The sequence below is a fragment of the Kryptolebias marmoratus genome, linkage group LG14 (genome assembly GCF_001649575.2).
Source record: "Kryptolebias marmoratus isolate JLee-2015 linkage group LG14, ASM164957v2, whole genome shotgun sequence".
NCBI lineage: Eukaryota > Metazoa > Chordata > Actinopteri > Cyprinodontiformes > Rivulidae > Kryptolebias > Kryptolebias marmoratus.
The window spans coordinates 14484152-14508803 of record NC_051443.1 but is presented as its reverse complement, the minus strand read 5'-3'; the positions used below and the strand labels follow the sequence as shown (position 1 = coordinate 14508803).

The following is a 24652-nucleotide window of genomic DNA, read 5'->3' as shown; positions in this document are numbered from 1 at the left end:
TCATTTTGGGTTTGCAAATATTGAAAAACCATGTTGCACTCTTGAATAGAGTTTTAGATTTTAGTGTCATACAGTGATTGTTTTGGATAATCCCCAGTGTCCCTAATTGGCACTGTGAAGATGTTTTGTACATTTATGACGCATTTATGTAGTTTTCATTGTATGTTTTACCTTTGTGACTTCTTATTGCCAAGGGAACTGAAGCTGTTTGAGCAAAAAAGTCACAAATGGACAGACTTTACCATTTCACCTACACGGGGGAGTCAGGTATAATTTGACCTTGAAATGATTACTTTTTAATTTGAATATTCCCTTGTTTATAGCCTTAAAATATTCATGGTTTGCTGGAGATAAAACTGTAAGCCACACTAAATTGTTTAAGTAAATAAAACTAGAAAATTCTGAAAATAGTTGGGACGTTTTGTAAAATGTAAATAAAAAGAGGATGCAATGATTTCCAAACCTCATAAACCCATATTTTACTCACAGTGAACAGATTGAACCGATTAAATGTTGAAACTATAGTTTTTTTTCTTTGGAAAAAATATAATTTTGAATTTTATGGCAGCAACATGTTAAAAAAGGCTGTAAAAGTGAATAGTAACAATAAGAAACAGCTGAAAAAGAGTATTATGTACTAAATTAGATTAATTAGCAACAGGTCAGTAAAAGGACTGGGCATAAAAAGAGCATTTTAGAGGCTGAATCTCTAAGAAGTAAAGATGGGCGGAGGTTCACCAGCCTTCAAACTTTGTCTGAAGATGGAACAAAAGTGGAACAATTTCCGATTAATGTTCCTCAACAAAAAAAATTGGAAAGACTGAACATCTACAGTGCATGATATCGTCAAAAGTTTTCAAGAACCTGGAGAAATCTCTGAGCTCAAAAGACAAGTCTGAGAGTCAGTACTAAATGCTCGTGATCTTCAGGCCCTCAGGCTGCGTTAAAACTAGGTCTGATTCTGTGGTCAGACGAATCAAAGTTTGAAATCCTTTTTTAGAAACCACAAACACAACAATCTCTGTAGTAAAGACAAGAAGGACCATCTGGCCTGTTCGAAAGCCTGCCTCTCTGATGGTATGGGGGTGCATTAGGGCCTATGGCATGAGCAGCTTACACATCTAGAAAAGGCTCCATCAGTGCAGAAAAGTGTGTGTGTAAGTTTTAGAACAACATACGCTCACATCCAGCAAAGAAGCAAAGCTGCTCTCCTCAGTCCCTGCATGTTTACAGACTGTTGTTAAAAAAGGAAGGATGCTTCACAGAGCTAAACATGAACCTTTCCCAACATTTTGTGTGTTGCCGGCCTCAAATTCAAAATAACTTGTTTTTTTCCACAAAGAATTGTACAAATTCTTGGTTTAAACATTTGATACGTTTACAATGTTTGATTGTAGGAAAAAAAAAGGTTTCAGAATGTTGCAAATCATTGCATTCTGTTTTTATTTAGATTTGACCCAACATCCCAACTTTTTCAGAATTGGGGTTGTACATAAAAATGCATATGCTCCGTCAGTTTTTGTGGCAAAAAAAAAGTCTTACCATGCGCTGGTTTGGTAAAGTGATGGTGTGGATAGGATCGCTTTGTTTTGTACGGGAATCTGTTCGACTGACTCTGTTGTATTTTCCCATTAATAAAATCAGTCATGAAACACATTAATGTCATTATAGTCCCGTGTATGGTTCAAAAATTACGGTATAAATGATAACAATAATCATTTGTTGTAAGAAAATTATCTTCAGTTTCAATTATGATAAAAGCTTTTTTATTATTATTATTTTCTAATGTCAAATACGAGGAAGCTCAGTGTCTATTCATGTGGCAGCTTTCCACATGCTTCAAACATCACATGAGCAGAAAGGGAACACATTGCTCAACAGAGTCAGCAAAAAAAAAAGGAAAAAATAAATAAATGTGTCTGTTGAAACTCAAGTTATAAAACAGCATAGACAGTCATGGATGGAGTCTGCTTTTAGTTGTGAAACTCGTGCATATATATTTTTAAATTTTCTGAAGGTTTTGATCAAATTGTAATAATTCATCCTCGCCTTTGTGCAAGATAAGTGTGTGTTTTGTGTGGAACACCAAAAAAACTGGGCTTTGTGAACCACGGCGTGCAAAGTAAAAGAGTTCATGAGACACAAATCCTGACGGGTGTGTTATCAGCTGATCAAGCTTCAATATCATTACGATTATTGCAGAGTTATTCTTTACTATGTCATTTTAGACCCCCAAAAATTCCCTTTTTGATCTAAAGGACAAGCAGGATTATTCTGCTACACCAATCATCTCCCTTTATTTTAAGATTAAACATCTCCTGATGCTGCTTTCCTGTCTTGCCACAGAAAATAGAACAGGAAGCAGCACAGATGCACCGTGGTGTGCTCTGAACTAACTGGGGGAACTGAAACTTCTTTGCAAATATTTACCCGAAACTTTCGTTGTCACAAATCTACATGTGACCAAGATGTGTGTCGGCAGTGGGAACAATTCATTACATAACTAGGGGAACATTTAGGACAAGGGTTCCTGCATTTTAACAGGAAACAGAGCTCGTAGCTAGAAGCAGGTTTTGAAACAGTGACGCCAATGTAGGTATAAAGGCATAACATTCCTTGAAGGAATGCATATCACCCGCCGCCTAACATGCCACGATTTTAGACTAAAATCACTGTGGGTTGAAAATGGCATTGTAGCCATTTTGATCTAACCCTGACAATAACATTATGGCAGTCTCGCACAGAACTGCAAATCTATGTGTTGGGAAAGATTCTCAGCTACCGCTGCACCAAATTTAGGGTAGTATTATCTGTAGTATTAACCGAGTTATAGCCATTTTTATGTTGACTAATTTCAATTAGCTGTGGCGGCCATCTGGAATTGCATTGACTCCAAAGGTTAATCAGTTGTAGTTGCACATCCAATGATTACTTTCTGAGAGTTTTATTAAAATCTGTCTGGCGGTTCATGAGATATTTTGCTAACAGACAAAAACAGCTGACTGCAAATAGTTACTGGCAAAATTTGAATCAGATACCTTGCTCAATGTGTTAGCACTCGGAATATATGTTGGGATCAGTCTCAGCTACTACCACTCCAAACTTTAGGTGAATATCTGTAAAAGTGACCGAGTTGTAGCCATTTATGTATTTTATTTTAAGTTCAGCTGTGGCAGCCATCTTGTATCAGGCTGATAAAAAAGAGCTCTCATATCCACATTCATTTAAGGTTTTCTAACACTAGCTTGTGGTATGTTAAAACATATAAATAAATCAAATCTGTTGTTTTTTTTTCAGCCAGAAAACAAAGATTATACAAAGAATCTAAATTTGAATCACAAAGCTTCAGAAAGAACAGGACATGAATGACTTATGACAACTAAACTGTGGGTCTTTTTGCTCAAAAGTGACACCGTCTTGAAGAAGTCTACAAATGAACAGAAATAATTCAGACTGAAACAGATGGCGAGGGACGATGCCAACGATCAGGAGGCATCGCCCTGTAATGTGGAGGACTGATGGCTGAATGAATACAGATGAGTTCAGTTTGTCTCCCATGAAAAAATGTAGCTTTTGTTATTTGACTTTTTCACTCTGGAATCAAGGCCTCGCAGAACTGTTTCCTGAGAGCCGGAGCTGATAAATGGACGGTTTCTGCACCGGGGTCAACACTTTGTACTGTTGTGTCTTCGTGCTCCGTTGGAGCTGCGGATTAAAGAGGCTGCAGGGAACCTCAGACACAATAAGCTTCAGTTTTTGACGTTTTAAAGCCACGTTAACAGAAGCATTCATGACGATGACAGAGCCACTTCTGACAGACCAGGTGGGACAACTTTTTGTTTGAATTTAGGATGTAGAAATAGGAAACACTTTCAGGATTGAATAAGGACAGAAAGTTAGAAGAGAGTGCCCTCTAGAGGAATCTGATTAAATCTGAAGGAGTGTTCACTGATAGCACATTTTAAAGAACTCTGGCATTTTTAAATTAAATTTTATTACCATAACATGTTGAAAGTTAAAAATTAAAACATACTCTATTATAAAAAACTTTAAAAAGGTAATGCATTCTAACTTAAAGTATTTCTTTTTTAAGTATATCAGGATGTATGTGCTTGGATGCTGTTTCACAACCATTTTTTGTTTTAATTTAAGCCCTGTGTCTTAAATTAAATATTGTAGTTTGGTCTTGATTTCCAATTTACTGAATTCAGTTCTGCCACAATAAAGAGCTTCCATGGTACAATTCATTCTTTATTAGAACAACAACACATTTCTGATGATTTCAGTCTGGTTTTCCAGTGAAGAAGCTCTGCTCAGAGCATCTAGAGGCATCATGAGGTCTGCAGACTCTAAAGATTTTACAGCTTCAGTTTTATTACACCTTTTCTCAGAATTTGACCATGCACAGTAAATTAATGAACTGATTTCATGATTAGGGGATCTCTGTGGTTCTTATCCAACCTCTCTGACAGAACTTTGAGTGTTTTTTATAAACCAGATGATGTCAGACATTATTGATCTGCCATGTGGAGTATCACAGGGTTCTGTTCTGGGGGACAATCCTATGATCATTCATGCTCATATTTCTTCTTGTTTAGATTACCATATTGCACCTTTTTTTTTACAACAAAAAATATCTCTTGATCATCTTCAGCTGATCCAAAATGCTGCTCTTAGACTCCTAATTGAATCAAACATTAAATACTATTTTAATGTGGCTCAGCCACATAAATATATTTGTGAACTGACTCTGAAGTCCTCTTGCCAGAAACTATTAGTAGTTCCACAAACTCAATGTAAAACCATAAGGGACAGCCTGTGAAACGAACTCCCCTTGTTTTCACAATGCATTGACTTTGTGAAGTCTTTAAAACACCTCTTTTACAGACATGTTTTAGTTAGCTGGCTTTGAATTATTTTCAATGTGCTTGTTTACATTAATTTCTTTTCTATCTATGTGCTGTTTTATTGTATTGCTTTTTCATTTTATTGTGAAGCACTTTGTGAGGTTTAAAGTATTGAGGTTTAAAGAGGTTTAAAGTATTAAATGACTGTATCTGTGCTACAACTCAAATTGTCAGTGTTTATTGAAGGCCTCTAAAATTATTATTATTATTATTATTATTATTATTATTATTATTATTATTATATGTGAACTAATATCCCTGTATCCATCGGAGCTGTTGTTGTAATTGTATATTTTGTCCGACAGGGGGCGACGTCTGCAATTGTTTCAGGACGTTGTCTGATGACGTAAGACGCCGTGAGCGGAGCAGGTCCAGCCTTCACGGTACGCTGTTCATTCTCAGGCCGGGTAGGACCCCAGCAACAACCCTGCTATCCGATCAACCTATGAAGATTGGGCTTTACAATCGCAATCCATCCTCCGAATAAACAACGTTTGTTGGAACTATATCACAGTCACTGACAAGAAGATATTCTTAAGTTGTTGAATCCGGTGAGTTATAAGTGCGGAGCTGTGCCAAATCCTCCGTTTAGCCTCTTTCCCCCCGCTGTTCAGTTTTATTGTTGCTTTGTTCTGGGCAGCAGCCATTTTTAATCGCCCTGTCCTACATTCCCGTCGCTGTCTTCAACCCGTTCAGAAAAAAAACAAAAAACGAGCAAGGTTAAATATTGTGGCACGGGTCTAGGTGCTTTTTGCACGGACGTCGCAACGACACGGTCCTCTTTAATTACGTGTTCCTAATTTTTTGAATTCATTGTCAAACTTGTGGCCTGTAGGAGTTGTTTTTGTAGCAGTACCCTGGAAGTTTAACGAGATTGTCGTTTCGCTAGTTTTCCAACAAGCTGCCACTGTCGAATGCAGCTAGCTAATGCGATTTTGTTTTGTTTATATTCTTACTCGGTTATTCCAGATTGGTTGCATAATTTAACACAAACACAGTCATTCCCCTGTAAAACAGCAGTATCACAAACAGCTCTGTAATTATAAATAAAAAAATCTCGTTAGCATTTGTTTACATAGCGGTTCGGTTTTTGACTATTTTACGCCTTAATTTCTTGCATTGTTTTAACCTGTCACGAATATGTAGGTTTATACTATTCCTTGTATTTGAATAAATTTCCATTTTGGTGGTCTTTTAATCTGAAATAGGCTGTATTTGTTCACCAAAGGGTTTTGCTGTCAGTTTTTTTTTGTCTGCTGCTTGAATTAGCATTAAAGCTAATCCGTGTTGAGGTAGCTAGCTAGGTCAAGAGCTATTCTTTTTTTTTTTGACTGTTTTTAATTATACATTATGATGGGTTTAATTGTAATATATTCGCTGTGATCACACATCTTAGTTTCGTTGATATTGCTTTAGTGAGGTGCCATAAAGTGGTGTTAAATTTAGAGATAAAGGCGTTAGCTGCCGTCGCGTTAGCATATGACAGCTAAATATGGAATCGGGTGGTGTTATTGATAAACTCCTTAATGTTTTCTGTAAATTTAAAAAGGTGAAGGACACACTGATCTTTTTTTAATGCACATGTAAGAAGACATTAATGGATATTCATTGTTTGTTTTCGGTCACAGACAGCGAAACGCCTATGCGGAGCTTCAACACTGTGGCCTTCAACACCTTTTCTCGCTATAGCTTGTTCTTTAAAAAAAAATCTGTAGGTAGTTTCTTGTCATAACAAGACCATTTAAAATGTGAGCACCAGTGATTATATTTTACAACACTAACACATTCATGAGGTGTCAGGCCATGAAGCACACCATATTTCTGCAGGACAGGGTGTGCGCTTACAAAGAAATCTCTAATTTATTGTCAATATAAATCGCAACGACTTTGTGTGTATAGGTCTATATTTGGCTGACTAATCAGAATATTTACAGACTTTAAAATTTTGTTATCCTGCTCAGAAATGATTTGGGATTTATAGCTGTTCTGGATGTATTAATTTGTTGATTTTTTTTCTTTTTCCCCCTTAATTTAAATAACAAGTGAGGTTGTGTTTGTCACTTTGTATTTTAGCCAGCATTAGAGTGTTTGGAGGATGTTAAAAGTTTGTCACAAATGAACCAAAGATTGGTTTGATCCTGAATCATCATGACTTTTCCCAGACACCATTTTCATAAATCCTTGGCTGTAAGTAGTTTCTAGCAGAGAGATGGGAGCATTGTGGCCTTCACTGTATTTCCTGTTAATAAGAAGGTGCTTCGTTGGGCGTTATTATTACTTTACCAAAAGTCTGATTAAAGGTGGTATCTCAGTGAGAAATAGTTAGTCAGTGACATTCATAACGGTGTCTCCGAAATGTGTTGCGACTTTCGGGGGTTCTCAACTTCCTCGCGTTTGTTGCAGAGTTTTGAATGTGTTCAGAAAAATCTGTGTGCCAGCTTTTCTCTCTAAATAATCTGGCATTGTGTGCGTCTCCAGAGCGCTAGAGCTATATTTTGACACCTGCATGGGAGCTCTGCTTTGACAGAAAACATCCCAGGTCTAAAAAGACATTAATGATGAATAAGTATAATAAAAAAAGTGGTTCAAATATGACTTTCTTCACTTCTAAAGAGTACTATAGGAGATGAAATCATGAACATGTGGGCAGCTGCTGAGGTGGACAACACAGTCAAAACTAAGTGCTCAAAAACCGTCCGTTCATTGTTCATTGGGCTTGCAGAAAAAAAAAAAAATTCTCCCAATTTTGTGTCTCCAGCCAGTCTCCCAAAGGTCACAGCTCAGGTAGATACCACTTTAAACAATCAATTTTGGCCTAAATACAAATTGAATGAAGGTTGCCCGGTATCTTTGGCTGATTCTGGTCTTTTAATATCAAGGCAGCCGATGGCTAATATACAACACCGATTTATAAGTTTTGGGCCATTGAGCAGTTTTCATTGAGCAAAGTTTAACAGTAATTGCTTTAGCCAAATAAATAAAAGAAAAGAACAACGCATAGAAAAGTATTCTTGCTTTAGAAAACAACTAAAATGTGGGCTACAGTAAGCAGCTGCTGGTGCCTCATCTTCCCACTTTGTAATTGATTAAATATGTAAAGGCATGGCTGATTGATGATTTTTATTTATTTTTTTAATGTGTCCAATATTGGCCGTATCTCAAAATTACATAATTGTATAAACTCTTAGCATATTGTTGTGATAGGTTGAATCATCTTTGCTCAATCTTTCTCTAGTGACAAGATTTGCCTTTTTGCCTTTTTATACGTCTTCTTTTTGCTGAGGCTGTTTCTGTGTCAGCGTTTGTAACGAGGAATGTGGCGTCAAGGCTAAAATAAAAGTCTCATGCCTTTAAACTTCGCCTTAGATGTTGATTTGTTAAACACAGGTGCGCCTGATGGAACAAGGCGATAAGATTTTTTATTTTTTTGTTACCCCGCTGCCAAAAGCAGCTTGTTTATCGTCAGCGTGGTGGGAACTAAACATGCTCTCATGGAGCTGGGGTTGCATCCAGTAACAGCTGTATCCTGCAGGCTTACGTAGATTTTACTTTCTGATAGATATAAAAATTGTGTACATTTGTTCGGCTAGGCTGCAAGAGTCAAACCCACACACCTGTACTGAGAGCGAGCATCGAGCCCACCGAGCAGCCCGGCCAGATCAATCATCACGTCTCTCGTCTTTGTGTTGGTGCTGTTGGTTTAACGAGCTTCATGTTGGACAATACAGTTGGCGAGCTTGTGTTCAATTAGAGGGAAAAAAAAGCATAAAGAAAACTGGTTGTGTGAGGCCGCTCAGAGAACTGCTGAAAATGAACGGGTCAGTTTGTTTTCACGTCTGCAGATTGAAGCCAGAGCCAATAAATATCCACACCTACAGCGAAGGCTTTTGATGTTGGACTTGAATCCTTATTACCTCCCTTGTAGCTGCAAACAGAAACCAGATGTCAGAAGGATTTTTATCCCCGATGTAAAAGGGGGTCTTAAAACACCCTGGAATTAAACGCACTAAAACACGTGCTGAGATCTGGAGTTAGTGTTTGTAATTACTGCGTTCCAATCTGTGTTATTCCACTGCCAACTTCATTTCCCTGCTAGATATGTGTGTTTGTGGCTTTTTACCCTGGTTAATGTTTTCCTCAAAGTCTTCAGTCTATGTTACTGTATTTTTTTTTCTCTCTGTAAATATTTTCTTTGCCCGTTCTAACTTTCTAGACATTTTGAAGGCTCCTGTGAAGGTCAAATCACAGGTAACTTGGACTACTGCAAATGTTGAGCCTAACGCCCTGAAAGCTCTGGGCTTTTTTTGTAATACTTGTTTTCTGCTACATTAAAAATGTTTAAGTCCTCAAATTGGAACTAAGGGTCTACATATATATCTAAATATGGAGGGAAAAAAAGTAATTACGTGGAAAACATGAATGCTTGGAATGAACTGGCACAGAAAATAAGCTCATATTTGTAAGGCGTCTCGAGAAAAGACGCCTTCCCACAGGACTGACTTCAGCCACTTCTAATCTGCCTAAGAAGTCATTGTTTATTACAAAACAAAGATGTGGGTGTCCTGTGTGGGTTAGATACGTTGCAGTGCAGTTTTTGTAGAGAATTTGTTTAAAATTTCTAATCTGCACCAGTAAAAACACTGGTACATTGCTTAAACACTCGTATGTGCTCATCTCGAGTAGCGTTTCTTCAGTGTATCGCTCAGTGCTGCTGAATGTTGTGTAGTTTTTTTTTTTTTCAAAAATTGGCAGTAATCCTGTAATGATTGTGTCCCACACCCGTCAGACATGTTGACCTTGTGAGCCTCGACTTCAAAATAGAAAACAAAGACTGGCGTTGAAGCACAGATTTATAGCCCATGTCCTGACACATGCTACAGTACTCCGGGTAGATAAATCTAAGGTTGAGTCAGGTCCTCTGGACGGGCTCTTCTTTGTTGAAACGTTTGCTTGCAGCTCCTCAGACTGAGGAAGTCTTTTGGATAAAAGATGAAACGTTACAACAAAGAAGAACCCGTCCAGATGACTGGACTCAACCTTGTTAGATTTAAAGCAGATTTTAAAGTTTAGCTCAAAGAGATAAATTCAGATACAGTATTTTCCTTTAAATGGCTTGCACTCATATAGTGCTTTATCTAGTCCAAGGACCCCAAAGCGCTTTACACTACAATCATTCACCCATTCATCCACACATTGACACTGATGGTGGTGAGCTACATTGTAGCCACAGCTGCCCTGGGGCGGGCTGACAGAAGTGAGGCTGCCATCACACCGGCGCCACCGAGCCCTCTGACCACCACCAGTAGGCAAGGCGGGTGAAGTGTCTTGCCCAAGGACACAACGGCTGAGACAGCCGGAGCGGGGGCTCGAAACTAGCAACCCTCCGATTACAAGACAAACCCTTACCTCCTGAGCCACTGTGTAATCTGTAAAAGCAGTTTACACATTTATTTAGTGCCAATAAAAACAGACGCCTGTGTGTTTTAACTAAATCTAGTTTGTCTTTACAGTCTAATATAGACACCAATGTTCCTTTTTATATCTTTGGTTCAAGCGATGTGACAAAATCATATGATTCTGTATTTAATTTGTAAACTTTCTTCGCCTCTGCAAATATATATCCTTTGTTTCAGTGACATCTTTGCTAACTTTGGAAGTTTTCTTCTCGTCTTTGCAGAATCAGAAGGCACTGGGAAGAGGCGCAAAGAAAAATTTTCATACTCGATGACATTACATCGAAATGTCCGATCGTTTGGGGCAAATAACCAAGTCCAAGGATGGGAAAAGCAAGTATTCCTCACTCAGCTTATTTGACAAGTACAAGGGAAAATCAATAGAAACTCAGAAAAATACAGGTAAGTCGATGTGTGCTGTCTGATTTTTATTTTTTAAGGTCTTTTTTTTTTTTTTTTTTCTCACTATTGTATCATCTGGGATCTTGTTTGAGTTCTTTGTGAATTTTACTTACACCCGTCCTTTGTCTCCTAGTAGTTCCGCGACATGGCTTACAGAGTCTTGGCAAAGTGGCCACAGCCCGGCGCATGCCCCCACCCGCTCACCTGCCGAGCTTGAAGTCTGAAAACAAAGGAAACGATCCCAACGTGATTATAGTGCCCAAAGACGGTACAGGATGGGCGAACAAGCAGGAACAACCCGATCAAAAGAGGTGAGGGAGAAAGATTTTTACAATGTGTTAGTCAATTCAGATGAGCTACAAGTAATTCATAACATTTAAAATATGTAATAAAGCTTTGAGCTTTTTGTAGTAGTCAGCGTTTTACCAGGTTGTTTCTGTCACAGTGAGTGTTGAGTAATGTGACTGTTTGTCTTTTTTTTTTTATGTGATCACAGTACAAACTAGTGTCCTAATATTTTTTCCCGTCTTGTTATTTGTAGTTCCACTGCATCAGTGCCACAGCTGCTGGAGTTGCAGTCGCAGCTGGCTTTACAGAAATCTGTCTCCAATCTTCAGAAGTCCTTACCAGTGGCCAACCAGGAGGTATGCATGTGCACATGCAGTAGCTTTCACGTTTACCAACAGAACACACACCTTTTGTCTTTTTCTCCCTCTCTTTGAGAAGCACGCTTTAATATTTATAAATCTCATACACAGGGGGTTCAAAAGTTTCAGGAGTAGGAGGCTATTTATAAAAAGTTATAGGCTGACTGTCCACTTGGCAAAGGCACGAGGCCATTGACCAAGGGAGATCAGGGTGCCCTCTATCAGAAAAATGTGAAATTTAGATCATCAGAAATACATTTTCCTGGTATTTGGAACAAGGCTGTGATGGAGTCTGGAGAGTCCAAAATCTGCAGGGATAACACAGGGACTCTTCTAGGCAGATATTTACAAAATATTTTTGGTCAATCAGCAAACAGTAGCTGAATTACGATTTTACACTGCCATTTTCACCAGCTGCTTTTGAACCCCTGAGTACAGTGAAATTTAAAGAGCTAATAAAAAAGTGACATTTTTGTGTAAGAAAATGACGTTCCAGATAGGACAGGAACAGTAATTGTTATGTAGACTGAGGGAAAAATGTTTTATTTTAGTCTCAAAGGGCAGCAAGACTTTGTTGGACTACAGCTTTAATTTTATTTTATTTTTCTCAGAACACAAACACAGGTGGACCAAAGCAATGGGCCCAGCTAAATGGCAAGGCAGTAGAGCAAGATGGTGAGTCATGTCAGATTAATCTCTCACAATAAGACTGATTTGTTTCAAATTATCTGACGTGCTGTACAAATAGTCCCCAGCTTTTTTGTTTTTTAACCAAATCTGTATTTGCTACAACTGTAGTAATGGTATTTATATTGTATTTCTAGTAATACAATGTACTCAGTTACTCTGTAGCTGCAATTCCTGCAGTTTAAACACGTCTAATTTCCTAATCGAGTTGGTTATATTTTCTGTGTAACTTGTGCCATAACTTTGCTGTAGACTGACATCCAGTTCCACAAAACTACAACCACAAATCAGTGATTTTTTTTTTTTAGGCAGCAAGAGTTTTCTTTTCTCCATCTTGCTTTAACCACCTTTTTCTATGACATCAGGTTCAAGGGCCTCAAACCGACTTCAGCCCTTCTCTCACGAGGAATTTCCCACCCTGAAGGCAGCTGGAGAACAGGACAGAGCTGGCAAGGAAAGAAGCGGCTTCGATCCGTCGTATGGGCCCGGACCAAGCCTCCGCCCCCAGAGTAAGTTCTGCTCCTGCTTCGGGGCGCTCAGAAAATGATAGGCATCCTTAACACAAAGCTAGTTTATGCTAACAACACTCTACTTTGTGTTGTGTTTTAGTTATATGATTATCCCTCAGCCAGGGCAAGATATTTGTTGTTAAAACTGTATTTCTTCATTCCTGTAATTGTTTATTTTGATAATGTCAATTTATCTGGATTCAGTTTCATCCCAGCTTCCCAAAATCAGTTCTTTGTTTTTCCTTTTTAAGATGTAACGAGCTGGAGGGAAGGTGGTGGCAGGAACCTTCAGCCCTCATCCCTGACCCTCAGCCTGCCATCAGATCCTGAGGGTAAGACCACTGCCCAGGGTGAGACTGGCACCCCTCCAGCCTCATCTCATCCCTCTGCTGCCACCGGTACCACCTCATCTAGCGGCGTAACGGCTCAGTCACCGGGTGTCGACTCCAAGGAGCCCTCACTCAGACCCGCCCAGCCTGTGCGCAGACTCGCCGTCCCTACTGCCCTGCAGTATCAGCTCCATCACACTTCAAACGCTGTCTACCATGACATGCTGCCTGCATTTGTACGTACCTAATGGCCTAAAGAACAGACCAACACATTTGTTTCCTGTATAGATTTTTGATTCTAATGACTTGTGATGCTGCTACTTTCAGATGTACTCTAAAGAGACTCGTGAAGCTACTGGTCCCGATAATGTTTCTACTACGGTAGCAGCCCCAGCTCGATTTGACAGCAAACCCACCTTCAGGCAGAGTTTTACCAAACCTGAACTTGTAAAGTAAGTACAGTACACATGCCTTTGCAGTTACGGGTCATTTCGTGAGGTCTGTAACATTCAGCAGTTGTTAATTTGTTGTTCCTTCTCCGATTGCAGCGGCGATGCAAGAAGAGAGAACCGCTTTGTTCGTGTCCCTCCTCGTCTCTCTTCTCAGCCCATCCGCAGGCCTGGTGACAGACAACAGCGCCCAGCCATCATTAATCCAGAGGATTTAAAGGATCTCGATGATCTTGATAATGATTGTGAGGATGGATGGGCTGGTCAGTATTTTCTTATTCTTGTTCTTCTTTAACTGCATCCAACCACTTCTTCAGAAGGAACAGGTTACACATTAAGGCCTCATTTTTGCTACTCTGGATTTTTTTTTTTTTAAACAAATATGTTTCCTTCATTTGAAAACACTGCCTTTGTTCTGGCAAGAAGGCATTTATTCCATGAAATTTTGAAATATCTATTTCAGGCCAGTCAATGACGGTAACACAAACATAAATAACGTTTAGTTTATATCATTAGTCGTACAAATAAACAGACAACATTTTTGTTTAGTGTCTTTAATACAACTGGATTAAATAGAATATACTGCATTTTGTCCATATCAAAGACTGATTGATTCACCTCAGTTTACTGTATGTTACATATCTTCCAGTTCTAACAGAAGAACAGCTAACACATGTAAAGGCTACTCAACTTTCTTCTTCTACAGAGTTAATTTGAGTTCAGAGTTACGATACAGCTAGTTCTGGAAAGTGAAACATGGAGAAAAAAATTGTATACATTTTAAATGACTGATTTCAAAAAAGTGAGAGACTGTCATTTTTCCATAATCATTGCACTTACCTGGATTTTTCTTTCTTTCTAGGACTTCACGAGGAAGTTGATTACAGCGAGAAGCTCAAGTTCAGTGATGATGAAGAAGACCATTCTTCGAGTGATAGAAACAAGATGTGGTATGAGCTGCTCCTTCATTGCTCGTCTTTATTGGTCTTTTTGTTTTTGTTTTGGATTTAAGGGTTTCTGGTGTTACTGCTAACTTTTAGGAATGAATGGGAGAGAGAGAACCAGCGGGACCGCCAATCGTCCCTCAGTTCAGGGGAACAGTCTTACCCTCAGGAGGCCTCTGAGGAAAATTATTCCTACCAACATCACCACCATGAGGCTTCCAGGAAGCTCAGCAACAGATATCTGTCTGCTGACAGCCAGGTAACTATGCATAGAGCTTTCATCTTTTTTCTGTTAACATTACTTATTCATAATTTTAACTATTCTATTCATAGGTAGCATATGTTATTTTTTCAATCACATTAGGGGCAGTGGCTTTAGCCCTTCTCTCAACAGGAAGCCCATTTTGGGTTTTTTTTGTTTTTTAAGTTATGTTTCCCATAAAACATCACACATCCCTGTCTAAGTGCCTCTGTCTCACCTCTACGCCCAGCAGAAAAACCACAGTGAGCCACTGGCTGACTCAGATGATCACCAGCGGCCTCAGAGCCAGGCACCAGCGAGGGGGAAATACGTATCGCCTGAGCTTTCTGAAGCTGTCGAAAGAGCCCGAAGACGTCGGGAGGAGGAAGAGAAGCGTGCTCGCGAAGAGCGACTGGCTGCATGTGCTGAAAAACTCAAGAAGCTGGATGAGAAGTTCGGGAAGATTGAAAGGCAGATGTCGAGGACGGACGAGTGCTCAAAGGAGGCAGAGGGCAAGGAAGTCCCACTTTCCCCAAACCAGGAACAGAGTAAAGGTCATAACGAAAACTTGCAGTACAGCACAAAAGGTAAAAAGCATAATGCAAATAAATCTTATCTTTCACTCTACGTACATTTCGAAAAAGTTGTATATGTATGTTTCATTCTGAGAAGATTTTGTAATCAAATGAATTTTCAGAAGGAAGTGAGTGTCTGCCCGTCAACTCCTCTGGCAGTAGTTATCGTGACGAGCCCGGCTTCTCCACTCACCGCAGCAGCGAGGATGATGGTCAGGAGCCCTCCTCCCCCTCAGAAGACTACAGTGGTCGTCAGCTCTCCAAAACGGTTCCACCCCGCTTTCAAAAGCAGCCACAACACCACCAGCAGCAGGTGAGCACTAATTGACAGCCATTTTGACCTCTTTAAGTCCTTATTTCAAATTAATCTATCATTTTGTGTATTTGTTCTGGGAAGATCGTTTTTTAATCTAACCATAAAAAACTTTAAAGCCTGTAATTCTTTGTTTTTAATTGCACTGTCAATAATTATAAATAATTCCACATTATTTAAACCTGACATGTAAGAAAACATCCCTCATGTCATAGAATAAAGTTAATTTTCTTTTCCTAAACAGACAGTCTTTTTAATTTTGTTCAAATTTTTCCAAACTTTTCTGTCCATAGGAATCTTTGCTCAAAATGCAGCACTGGCAGCAGTCAAGTCACCCTCCTCCTTCAAGCTCAAGCCATGCCCAGCGGGGCTACTATCCCCCACATGTGCTCGGGTTTGATCCCCGCTGGATGATGATGCCACCTTTCATGGATCCACGCATGGCTCAAGGACGATCTCCTGTGGACTACTACCCTGGTTCTGTTCACTCTTCAGGTAAACACTAAAGCTGTGTCTATACAGATGATCTGTCCTAAACAGTACATTATAAAGGCAGTATTTAGGTGATAAATTGAGCTATAGGTCACTGAGGTTTAGAGTTTCTGTTGAATTATGCTTAGGATCAACAATATAGGTGTCTCATGCTAGTAAATTCTGACTTGGGTGATTTGGACAGATAACTTGATTTCCTAAGAAACCGTTGTAGGAGAATATGTATATATGTGTGTGTGTGTATATATGTATATGTATATATATATATATATATATATATATATATATATATATATATATATATATATATATATATATAGACCGTTTAAATTGTTTTGATCAGGAATGGTTAAACCTGTCATGCATCAAGACCGCTTAAACAGTCCTGGTTCAGATGAAGGATGCCATTCCAAACTGCACCAAGAGAAACGAACTCCATCTGCTGAGCCTTACCCAGTGTGGAATCAAGATGGCTACCCACTGCGCAGCTTCACTCCGCCTTACCAGAGACAGCATGAAACCTCAGACAGGGGCCAGTCCGGTGACAGGTCAGTTATTGTGTTGAGAGAAAAATATAAAAACATATGTTGTTTTCCTAAATGAATTGAAAGCCACTCTGAGTTTCTTGTGTTCTTGGAAATCATAAAGGTGAACAGAGGCTAACTTATTAATTAACTTAATAATTAGTTATATTATTTTTGAGCTTTTTTTTTGGTTTTCATAATTTCTACAGAGATGATTCCCATTCGGACCCATATGAAGACCGGCCCAATGAGAGCTTGAGATACACTCAAGACGATCTCCCCCAACATGCTTACCAGAGCCGAGGCTCAGAGAAGGAACACAGACACCATGACCAAGGCCTTCTCACCACTACTCAGAACCTCTCCCAAAACCTCTCAGACAGCGAATGCACAAAACAATACTTCAGAGACAAACATTTGAAAGATGGTCTTGAAAATCACAACGAGTCTTTAGATGGCTCTAAGGACAACTGGAAACGAGATGGAGGCCTGAAACAAGATGGAGGTCTTAGTTCCCAGAGTCAGTGGTCTGAGGCCAGTTCCAGTTCCAGCAGTAGTGTCAGCCAGCCATCTGAGACCATTGGGCGGATATTAACTCGCAGAACTGGCCCCATCAAGAAACCAGTTCTTAAAGCTCTTAAACTAGAAGACAAAGAGAATGAAAAGCCTAAATCTGAACCTGAGGAGAAACCTGTTCCCTATCGCCTGGAGAAGGAAGTCCTTACTAACGTTTATGACTTAAAGAAAGATAACCAGCCTACCAACAATAGGCGTCCAGCCTCCCCTGTTGTTGAGAAACCATCTGAAGATAGGCAGCGTCTATCACCAGTTCCTAGTAAAACCGACAGGCCTCAAAGCACCCATAGTGATGATTTTCTTAAGGAAAGCTCCTGGGGTACTGGCAAAAGCCAGATACCTAGAGATAATCAGGAGAACCGAGAACCTCAGGCACCACGACGCAATAATTGGATCTTCATTGATGAAGAACAGGCCTTTAGTTCAGTCAGGGGGACAGGTAGAGGTCGCGGCCGAGGCTTTAGGGAATTTAGTTCTCGGGGTGGAACCCGTGGTGGTCGAGGTGGCGATAACCTCAGAGGGACATATAACAACGGCAGCGGTGTACAGCGGCCAGCCAGAGGTCGAGCAGCACCCAGGGACCTTGTAAAGGCTGATGAGTATCAGAGGGGCAAACCTCGCAGGCGAAATGTCAGCGAGACCTTAAGTGAAGCATCTGAGTATGAGGAACTTCCCAAGAGGCGCAAACAGAAAGGAACTGAGAATGGAGAAGGTTACACAGAGTCTGGAGACGTCCGTAAGGCTGACCGAGACTCTTGGAGATCCAACAAGGTCTACACGGATGAGCATGCATCAGAATCCAGAGAAAAGGCTAAGATGAGGGGCTTTGGAGGCCGCGTTCTGCCTCCCAGGCTGAACACCACAAGTAGCTACAGTCGAGGCTTTGGAGGATCCAGGGACATTTCCACGTGGAGGGGCAGAGGGCCTCAGTTTGGCAGCAACAGTGGCTCCATGCAAGAGAATGGGTATGGTCCTGGAGTAGAGACTACTTATTCCCGCAGACCCACAGGTGATCGTGAGGCTTTCAAGTACACTCCTAAATTTACAGGCTCCTTTATGGAGAATGGCTCAGAGGACCGTGGAGGAGAATACTACTTCGAGAATGAGAACCCCGACAGACAGATGTTAAGAAGGCGCCGTCCTCCACGTCAAGACAAGCCTCCCCGCTTTCGTCGTCTACGACAAGAACAAGAGCCTGGGTCAAACCAGTGGACAAGTGATGAGCAGATAAATGGAGACTTTGCGAATCCCTGGCCAGGTCGCACCAAGGGCAGCGGCGATGACCACTGGCCCAGTGGACACTTCTCTGGACACTCTAGCCAGCATGGTCACACAGAAGAATGGGAGACAGGATCAGACAACAGTGACTTTGGGGACTGGAGAGAGAAGCGAGGGGGGAGCGGAGGCATGGCTTCACAAGGACACGTTGACATTCCCTCAGATTCTGGCCACAGCGAACCAGGCTCTGGTGAAAAGAGGGAACTTTCAAAGAGAAGCTTCTCCAGTCAGAGGCCACTGGTGGAGCGGCAGAACCGGAAAGGAGAGCCATCCCTGCTGGAAGCAAGCAAGATGGTACGCACACCTGATATTCCCCCCTCTTCATCTAACAGGAGCGACAGCTGGCAGAATGGAGGGACTTCTTGCAAGAGGTGATTCTAGTACCACATTCATAGTGTATATACAGTGTGATTCTTACAAAGGTTTCAGTTTTGGACTTGCATTTTTTTTTGTTTGGTTGATAAAACAAACATACTTGATTAAAACACCTTTGTTGTGTTACCATTCTGTCTGCAGCAGGAACCCAGATGAGTCCGGTCCGGTGTACAGTATCGATCCGTCACCTGATGACAGGGAGCCCAGCGAGCCCTCAGGGAAGAAATCAGACAAGGAACTGAAACCAGGATCTGTCAAGTCAGACATGGCTGAACCTCTCTCCCAGTATGAGCTCAGCGGCTACTCGAGTGAGTTCTGCTTCCTAAAATCTTTCTCTTAGGTTTGATTGAACCTAAGAAAAGTTTATTAAATGTAAAGTGCTAGCCAAATTCCCTGTAAAGCTATGGACAGTACTGACTGCTGTTCCTGATTTTATTCCAGTTAAATTACCTACTGGTAGTTTGGATGTGTCACTCACAGATAATAACAAATATTATGATTGTTTCACAAGAACAAATGCCTCTCCACTTATGGCACACCTGTTTTGTAGTTGATGGTGACACGGGGGGACAAAGTACAAACCCAGATGGATACCAGGATGCCTTGTCAAAAAAGCAGCGACGTCCACAAGAAGATGACAGAAGGAGAAAAGAACAGGTAGCTTCTGTAAGTTAAATATATGCTCAGACTAAATGTTTGAATTTTATTGGACCAGTACAGGGGAGTTTGAGACTGATAGTCATCTTTGAGAGTAGAACATTTTGGTACTTTTGTTGGGACAGTGTGTGTAGATTATAGATTAAGCACCTAGCCACATGTTTTATTACTGTTTCTACTACATAACGTTTACTCTTTTACTTTTATCAAGATAATTTTACCCAGCAGTGTGTTTCACCAACTTGGTCAAATTAAAACGTGTCAAACACAATCCAACATTGCGCTGACAAACTAAAGCTGGCTAAGATGATAAACACAGATGTGATGAGCCTAAGTGACACAGTGATTGTAAAGAACAAGACAAATGTGAAATGATGAAAATAATGTGTAAGGTACACAAAACTGCTAATTGTTTACGTTCGTTGCCTTACTCAGTAGGTAGGACTGAAAGCTCTTATCAATATATACCTCATAAAAGGCTGTAATTGTAAGTATTACATTAGGTTTTTGTTTGTTTAATTTAAACTTCCAGTTCAGTGACATGTTGGTGTGCTTTCGTCCTAACTCTCTATGGCACCCATGATAAAGTGCAGCTCACTTAAAACAGAAATTTGGTGCCCATTGTTATCATTGTCCCCAATTCTGTCAAAATCAGTTAAAAAGATTCTCTGATCAAAACTCTTACCGCCACGTGTGACAACAAAAGCACTGATGTTTAATAAAAGGTCAAATCAACTGTTTAAATTGGTCACTAGAAATTGTGCAACTATTAACACAAAGTACTTTAAAACATCTTCTCCATCCATGTCAGGTGCAGGTCAAAAGCAGGACAGTTGCCTCCAAGATGCCACCACGCTTTGTCAAAAAGCAAGGAAGCATAAGCATCGAGCAACCTGAGGACACCATTTCTTCACCTAACAATCTAGGAACTGAAATCTGGGAGACCAACAGTTCAGGTAGGATGAGAGCCAGCTTTATTATAATACTTGATACTTTTGTAGATACTGTTGAGCAGAAGTACTAAATCTACTTGTTTGTTTTTTGTAGCTCTTTCGGTGCAGTCTTCAGGAGATTCGTGGACAAAACAAGTGTCTTATACTGGGAGTGAGCCCAACTCGGAGGTAGTGCCGGCTGCTGAATTAAAACCCTTTCCCCCTCAAATACACACGTTTTATTGCTTGGAGAAACTTCCAAAAAATTAGCAGCTGTTTTAAACTTTTTTTTTTTTTTTTTTTTGCTCCTTCAGGATTCTGACGCTGGCCCAGAGCAGAGCAAAGAACAGCACAAACCGGGGCCCATCGGAAACGAGCGCTCCCTGAAGCACCGTAAGGGCTCAGAAGGTGTTGACAGGCTGGAAAGTGGACCCATTACTCCGGTCAACGGCGTGGACCTCCATGTGGACTCGGTGCTGCCCGTGCCTCCGATAGAGTTTGGTGTCAGTGCGAAAGACTCTGATTTCAGCCTTCCACCGGGCTCCACCCCAGTGCCCGTGTCCGATCCCGTTACCAAGCTTCAAGATGCACTTACCACTGATGTAAGTGACTTCTTTGGGTTTTTCTTTTTTTTTAAGGATTATTAAAAATGAATTAATAATTGTTAGTAATCCAGACATGTTAATTACAGGCTAAACAAGTTATCAAGTGGTTCAACTTAATTTTGATGAGAACAGAATCTCCTGTTTTAAAAGGTTCAGTTTTATTAATATGCAGCTGAATATTTTTTATGAACTAGTTTTTCATTTTGTCCATCAAACAGACATCTCTAAATCAGAGTATTCCTATGTTGCGTTCCAACCACCTGCAGCCTGGCATTGGCCTCAACACCATCTTCCCAAGTGCTGACCTCACTCTGAAGGTATATGAAACGCTAATTCTTCATATAGATCGAAATATGTTCATTTTCATGTAACAAAGAATAAGAAGCACTAACCTGTGGATACATATTCTGTAGCGTCATGAAAGTTGAATTATGTTAAATTGCATTTTTAAATCTGCCTGATGTGTTTATTTTTCTCCAGATGGAATCGGCACGCAAGGCCTGGGAGAATTCTCAGTCCCTCCCAGAGCAGGGCTCCCCTGGTGGGGGTGCTTCAGGCGCTCAGCCTCCCTGCAGCGCCGGTTCTTCCACTGGAGTCAGCTATAGCTCTTTTGGAGTTTCCATGCCTCCGATGCCTGTTGCATCAGTGGCACCTTCCATGTCCATGCAAGGTAGAATTATTGTTTTTTTTTTTTCCTGTTTTACGAAGGCTCAGTCTTTGTGAACTTAACTAAAATTGTTTGGTTCGTCTCTCTCAATGTAGGTAATCCTATCCCCCCTTTGTATATGGATGGCCATGTCTTTCCAAGTCAGCCACGCCTTGTGCCTCCCACTATGACCCAGCAGCAGACCTATACACAGGTAGAAAAACAAACACGCACATACACGGGCTTGTTGGTCAATCAGCAGATTGTTGTAATGTTACACATCCTCATCCGTTCAGGCAGCTGCAGCCCAGCAGATACCCATCTCTCTACACACGTCTCTTCAGGCCCAAGCTCAGCTGGGGCTTCGGGGAGGTCTGCCTGTCTCTCAGTCCCAGGAGATGTTCAACTCCATCCCTCCGTTCAGGTACTAGCAGCTGTGGTCACATTAATGTGCATCACAAATTCCTTGGTTACAATTGTTTTCCGTATGCGGTTAAAGCGCGCTTCACTTTAGCTTTTATATGACAAAGTCCTTTCTGTGCTCACCTGTCCGACTCCTTCCAGGTCCCAGGTTTACATGCACCCCAACCTGTCACAGCCCAGTCCCATGGTGCTGTCGGGTGGAGGCCCTCTCAAAGGCCCGTACTCAGCTTTCCCTGGTATGCAGCCCTCAGACATGGTGAAATCACAGTCAGGCTCACACTATCAGCCTATGAATGGCAGCCAGCAGCTAGTCTACGACAGCCAGATGAACCAGGGGCCCGGTATGGGTTCTTCACAACTGATGGACTCTCAACTCATTCAGGTGAGTTCAGCTTTACAACAGCCCAACATACGATAATACTATTTTTTTTTTTTACATTTATATTTCTAAACTGGATTTAGCAATAATTGTGTGACAATTTGCACAACTGGTGGCATTAACAGAGTTATATTTTTATTTGATCAGGTGACCATGCCCCTTCCCGGCTCTCAGCTGCGCTATGGTTCAGCTCAGCAACTTATCCTCCCACAGTCGATTCAGCTGCAGCAGGGACAGAACCTGTCAGTAGGAGCACCGCGCCGAATGCTGCCACCTGGCTCCCAGCCTGCTGTCATGACCGGGAGCCGAGAGGTGGGCCTCACTAAACTTTACATGATAACAGAACTGCTTGCACAGTTTATGTCCACCCACACGCCTCGTGTAAATAAGCCCTCCACAGTTATTTATGCAATGATCCTGTCCTGTTTTTAGGGCTCACAGATGGAAATGAAAGGTTTCCAGTTCTCCGAAAAGCCCATTCATTCCCCGGGCTTATCTGGAGGTTCTTACAGGTAGTTATTAATGTTTTGTTCGAGTGATAGAAAGCAAAATCTTATTATGCAGAACTGTATACATATAAAAATATCACATTGCAGGATTTGGATATTTAAAAATAAATATTTTGTGTGTGCCTTTCCTCCTCAGGCCTGGTTCTGCAAGCCCAAGCGGGAAGCCCTCTGGTGCTGGTGGACCTGTGGTACCTCTGCCTACTCATTTTACTCAGCAGGTATGTAAGTTAAGACTTCTTTGTCAACTACACCGTTTTTTTAGGAATTGAATATCTGCACGATAATTATCTTTATTTTGTTCATTTCTCCCCCCCATTAATGTTTTTCTTTTCTTCTCCCGCCACCTGTAGGTTTCACCTGCCCAAGGCAGCATGGTAATGCACATGCGCCCGCCCACAGGTCCTTTCCCCAACCCCATTCAGAGACCTGTCATGCAGGTCAACAAGCCCATCATCATCCGTTCCCCCCCTTACCCTAATCCTGGCCGCGACCCCTCCCATTCTGCCCCTCCTTCAGTCCCTGAGCCCCCAGTCAAAGGGCCAGAGGATGGCATGAAGGTGAGCCACCCACTGTAAATATAGGTAATTTCATTTAATCCATTTTCTTTTTCTCTATTTACATCCTTTTTTTTTCCTCTCAGGAATTCAAATGAAATGTGCCAGTTTTCTAGTGTTTACAGTAAATTTAAAAAAATGCTATAAAAATGCTTTATTAGAATATAACATTTTAAATTACATCTTATCAGTTGTTTAAGAGTTTACTTGTTTGGATTATCGAATGCTGATTAACAGTTTAAGTAGCTTTTGTGTGAAATTAAGATTTAGTCATTGAACAGCTGTCATTTTAGGAAATGTTTGTATTTTAGCTAAACTTTAATTGTGAGATTGACAATGTATGCACTTTAAGCCTGTGAGTCAGTTTTTATCCATAGCTCTTTTCTTGCCCCGTGTCAAGTTTTTATAGTTCAACTTAAAGGTACTCATTGCAAAGTCATGATGACCGGACAAAAGGAAATTAATAAAGAAAGAAACAAAATCCACACAGTGGTTTTCTCATATCAATGGTTAATGTGTTCTTAAAAATTTGTAAGCAGAATTTGCGACCGAATTCCAGCTACCACGAGTTTATTTACCTACAGAGACAGCAGAAGTGACTGAAACTATGTTAGATGTTAAACTTGTATATATATATTTACCTACAGACTACAGTGGTTTTCAGCAGATTCAACTATTTTCATTAAACATGGACCCTCATTTCAGAATTACATTCAATGTGTGGAAAACTACTGGAGCAAAGATCTACAAACTGCACTATTTGATGTAGTTCAGGATAACCTGTTTTCTGTTTGATTTCATACTTTGCAGTGAGTACCTTTTAACAATTATATCCACGTCCTGTTTCTCCAGAAAAATTGGAAAAGCAAACGTTATCAATTGGCCAATTACAGAAACTGCAGATAGAAGAAATAATCTTTTATCAAACCTTTACTGCTGTGTGAATAAATGGATTGTGTAGCGGTGCACCAGGCCTTAGTAAGTCTGCCTTTTCTTTGTGTAGAGTAAAGCATTGCGAGAAGTGCGCAAGGCAATGGGGGAGGGCAAATCGCCATCCGGGGGCTTGACCAGCAAACTCCAGGAGCCCCTAACCTCCGCGGGTCAAGCCAAACCAGCACGCACTGGAGCCATCAAACCCCAGGCTGTCAAAGTAGAGGAGGGCAAGGCGTAACAATGGACCTTTAAAATCCTCGTCACAGCCCAGCCTGCCAACACGAAGCCCCCTGACCCGATGGCTGAGCCGTTC

The 24652-nt window shown here is 40.8% G+C and overlaps 1 protein-coding gene across 6 annotated transcripts; it reads left to right on the top strand.

Annotated features, from left to right (window-relative positions):
* The first annotated feature begins 5290 nt into the window (after window positions 1–5290).
* Window positions 5291–24646, top strand: prrc2b (proline-rich coiled-coil 2B). 6 transcript variants are annotated; one of them, XM_017407781.3, is made up of 31 exons: window positions 5291–5458; window positions 10585–10762; window positions 10899–11073; window positions 11304–11406; window positions 12021–12084; window positions 12462–12605; window positions 12857–13170; window positions 13262–13386; window positions 13483–13646; window positions 14246–14333; window positions 14424–14586; window positions 14819–15155; window positions 15266–15456; window positions 15750–15951; window positions 16292–16496; window positions 16682–18697; window positions 18843–19009; window positions 19252–19367; window positions 20170–20314; window positions 20406–20479; window positions 20605–20892; window positions 21114–21212; window positions 21376–21565; window positions 21658–21755; window positions 21838–21965; window positions 22106–22346; window positions 22491–22655; window positions 22776–22855; window positions 22989–23070; window positions 23203–23409; window positions 24410–24646. In XM_017407781.3, the coding sequence occupies exons 2-31, from the start codon at window positions 10648–10650 to the stop codon at window positions 24575–24577; spliced, it is 6654 nt and encodes a 2217-aa protein (XP_017263270.1). In that variant the 5' UTR covers window positions 5291–5458; window positions 10585–10647; the 3' UTR covers window positions 24578–24646. The 6 variants fall into 6 exon arrangements, with proteins under 6 accessions (XP_017263270.1, XP_017263269.1, XP_017263271.1 ...); XM_017407780.3 differs by having other exon boundaries at window positions 10896–11073; window positions 14822–15155; XM_017407782.3 differs by having other exon boundaries at window positions 10896–11073; window positions 18846–19009.
* Window positions 24647–24652: the final 6 nt, after the last annotated feature.

What these genes read in the sequence shown, in the direction of transcription:
- prrc2b (XM_017407779.3), top strand. Translation starts at nt 10,648, where the DNA reads ATGTCCGATCGTTTGGGGCAAATAACCAAGTCCAAGGATGGGAAAAGC. An exon ending in TGGTTCTGTTCACTCTTCAG is followed by an intron (nt 15,952 to 16,291) that starts GTAAACACTAAA and finishes TGTTTTGATCAG; the next exon opens with GAATGGTTAAACCTGTCATG. An exon ending in GGCCAGAGGATGGCATGAAG is followed by an intron (nt 23,410 to 24,409) that starts GTGAGCCACCCA and finishes TTCTTTGTGTAG; the next exon opens with AGTAAAGCATTGCGAGAAGT.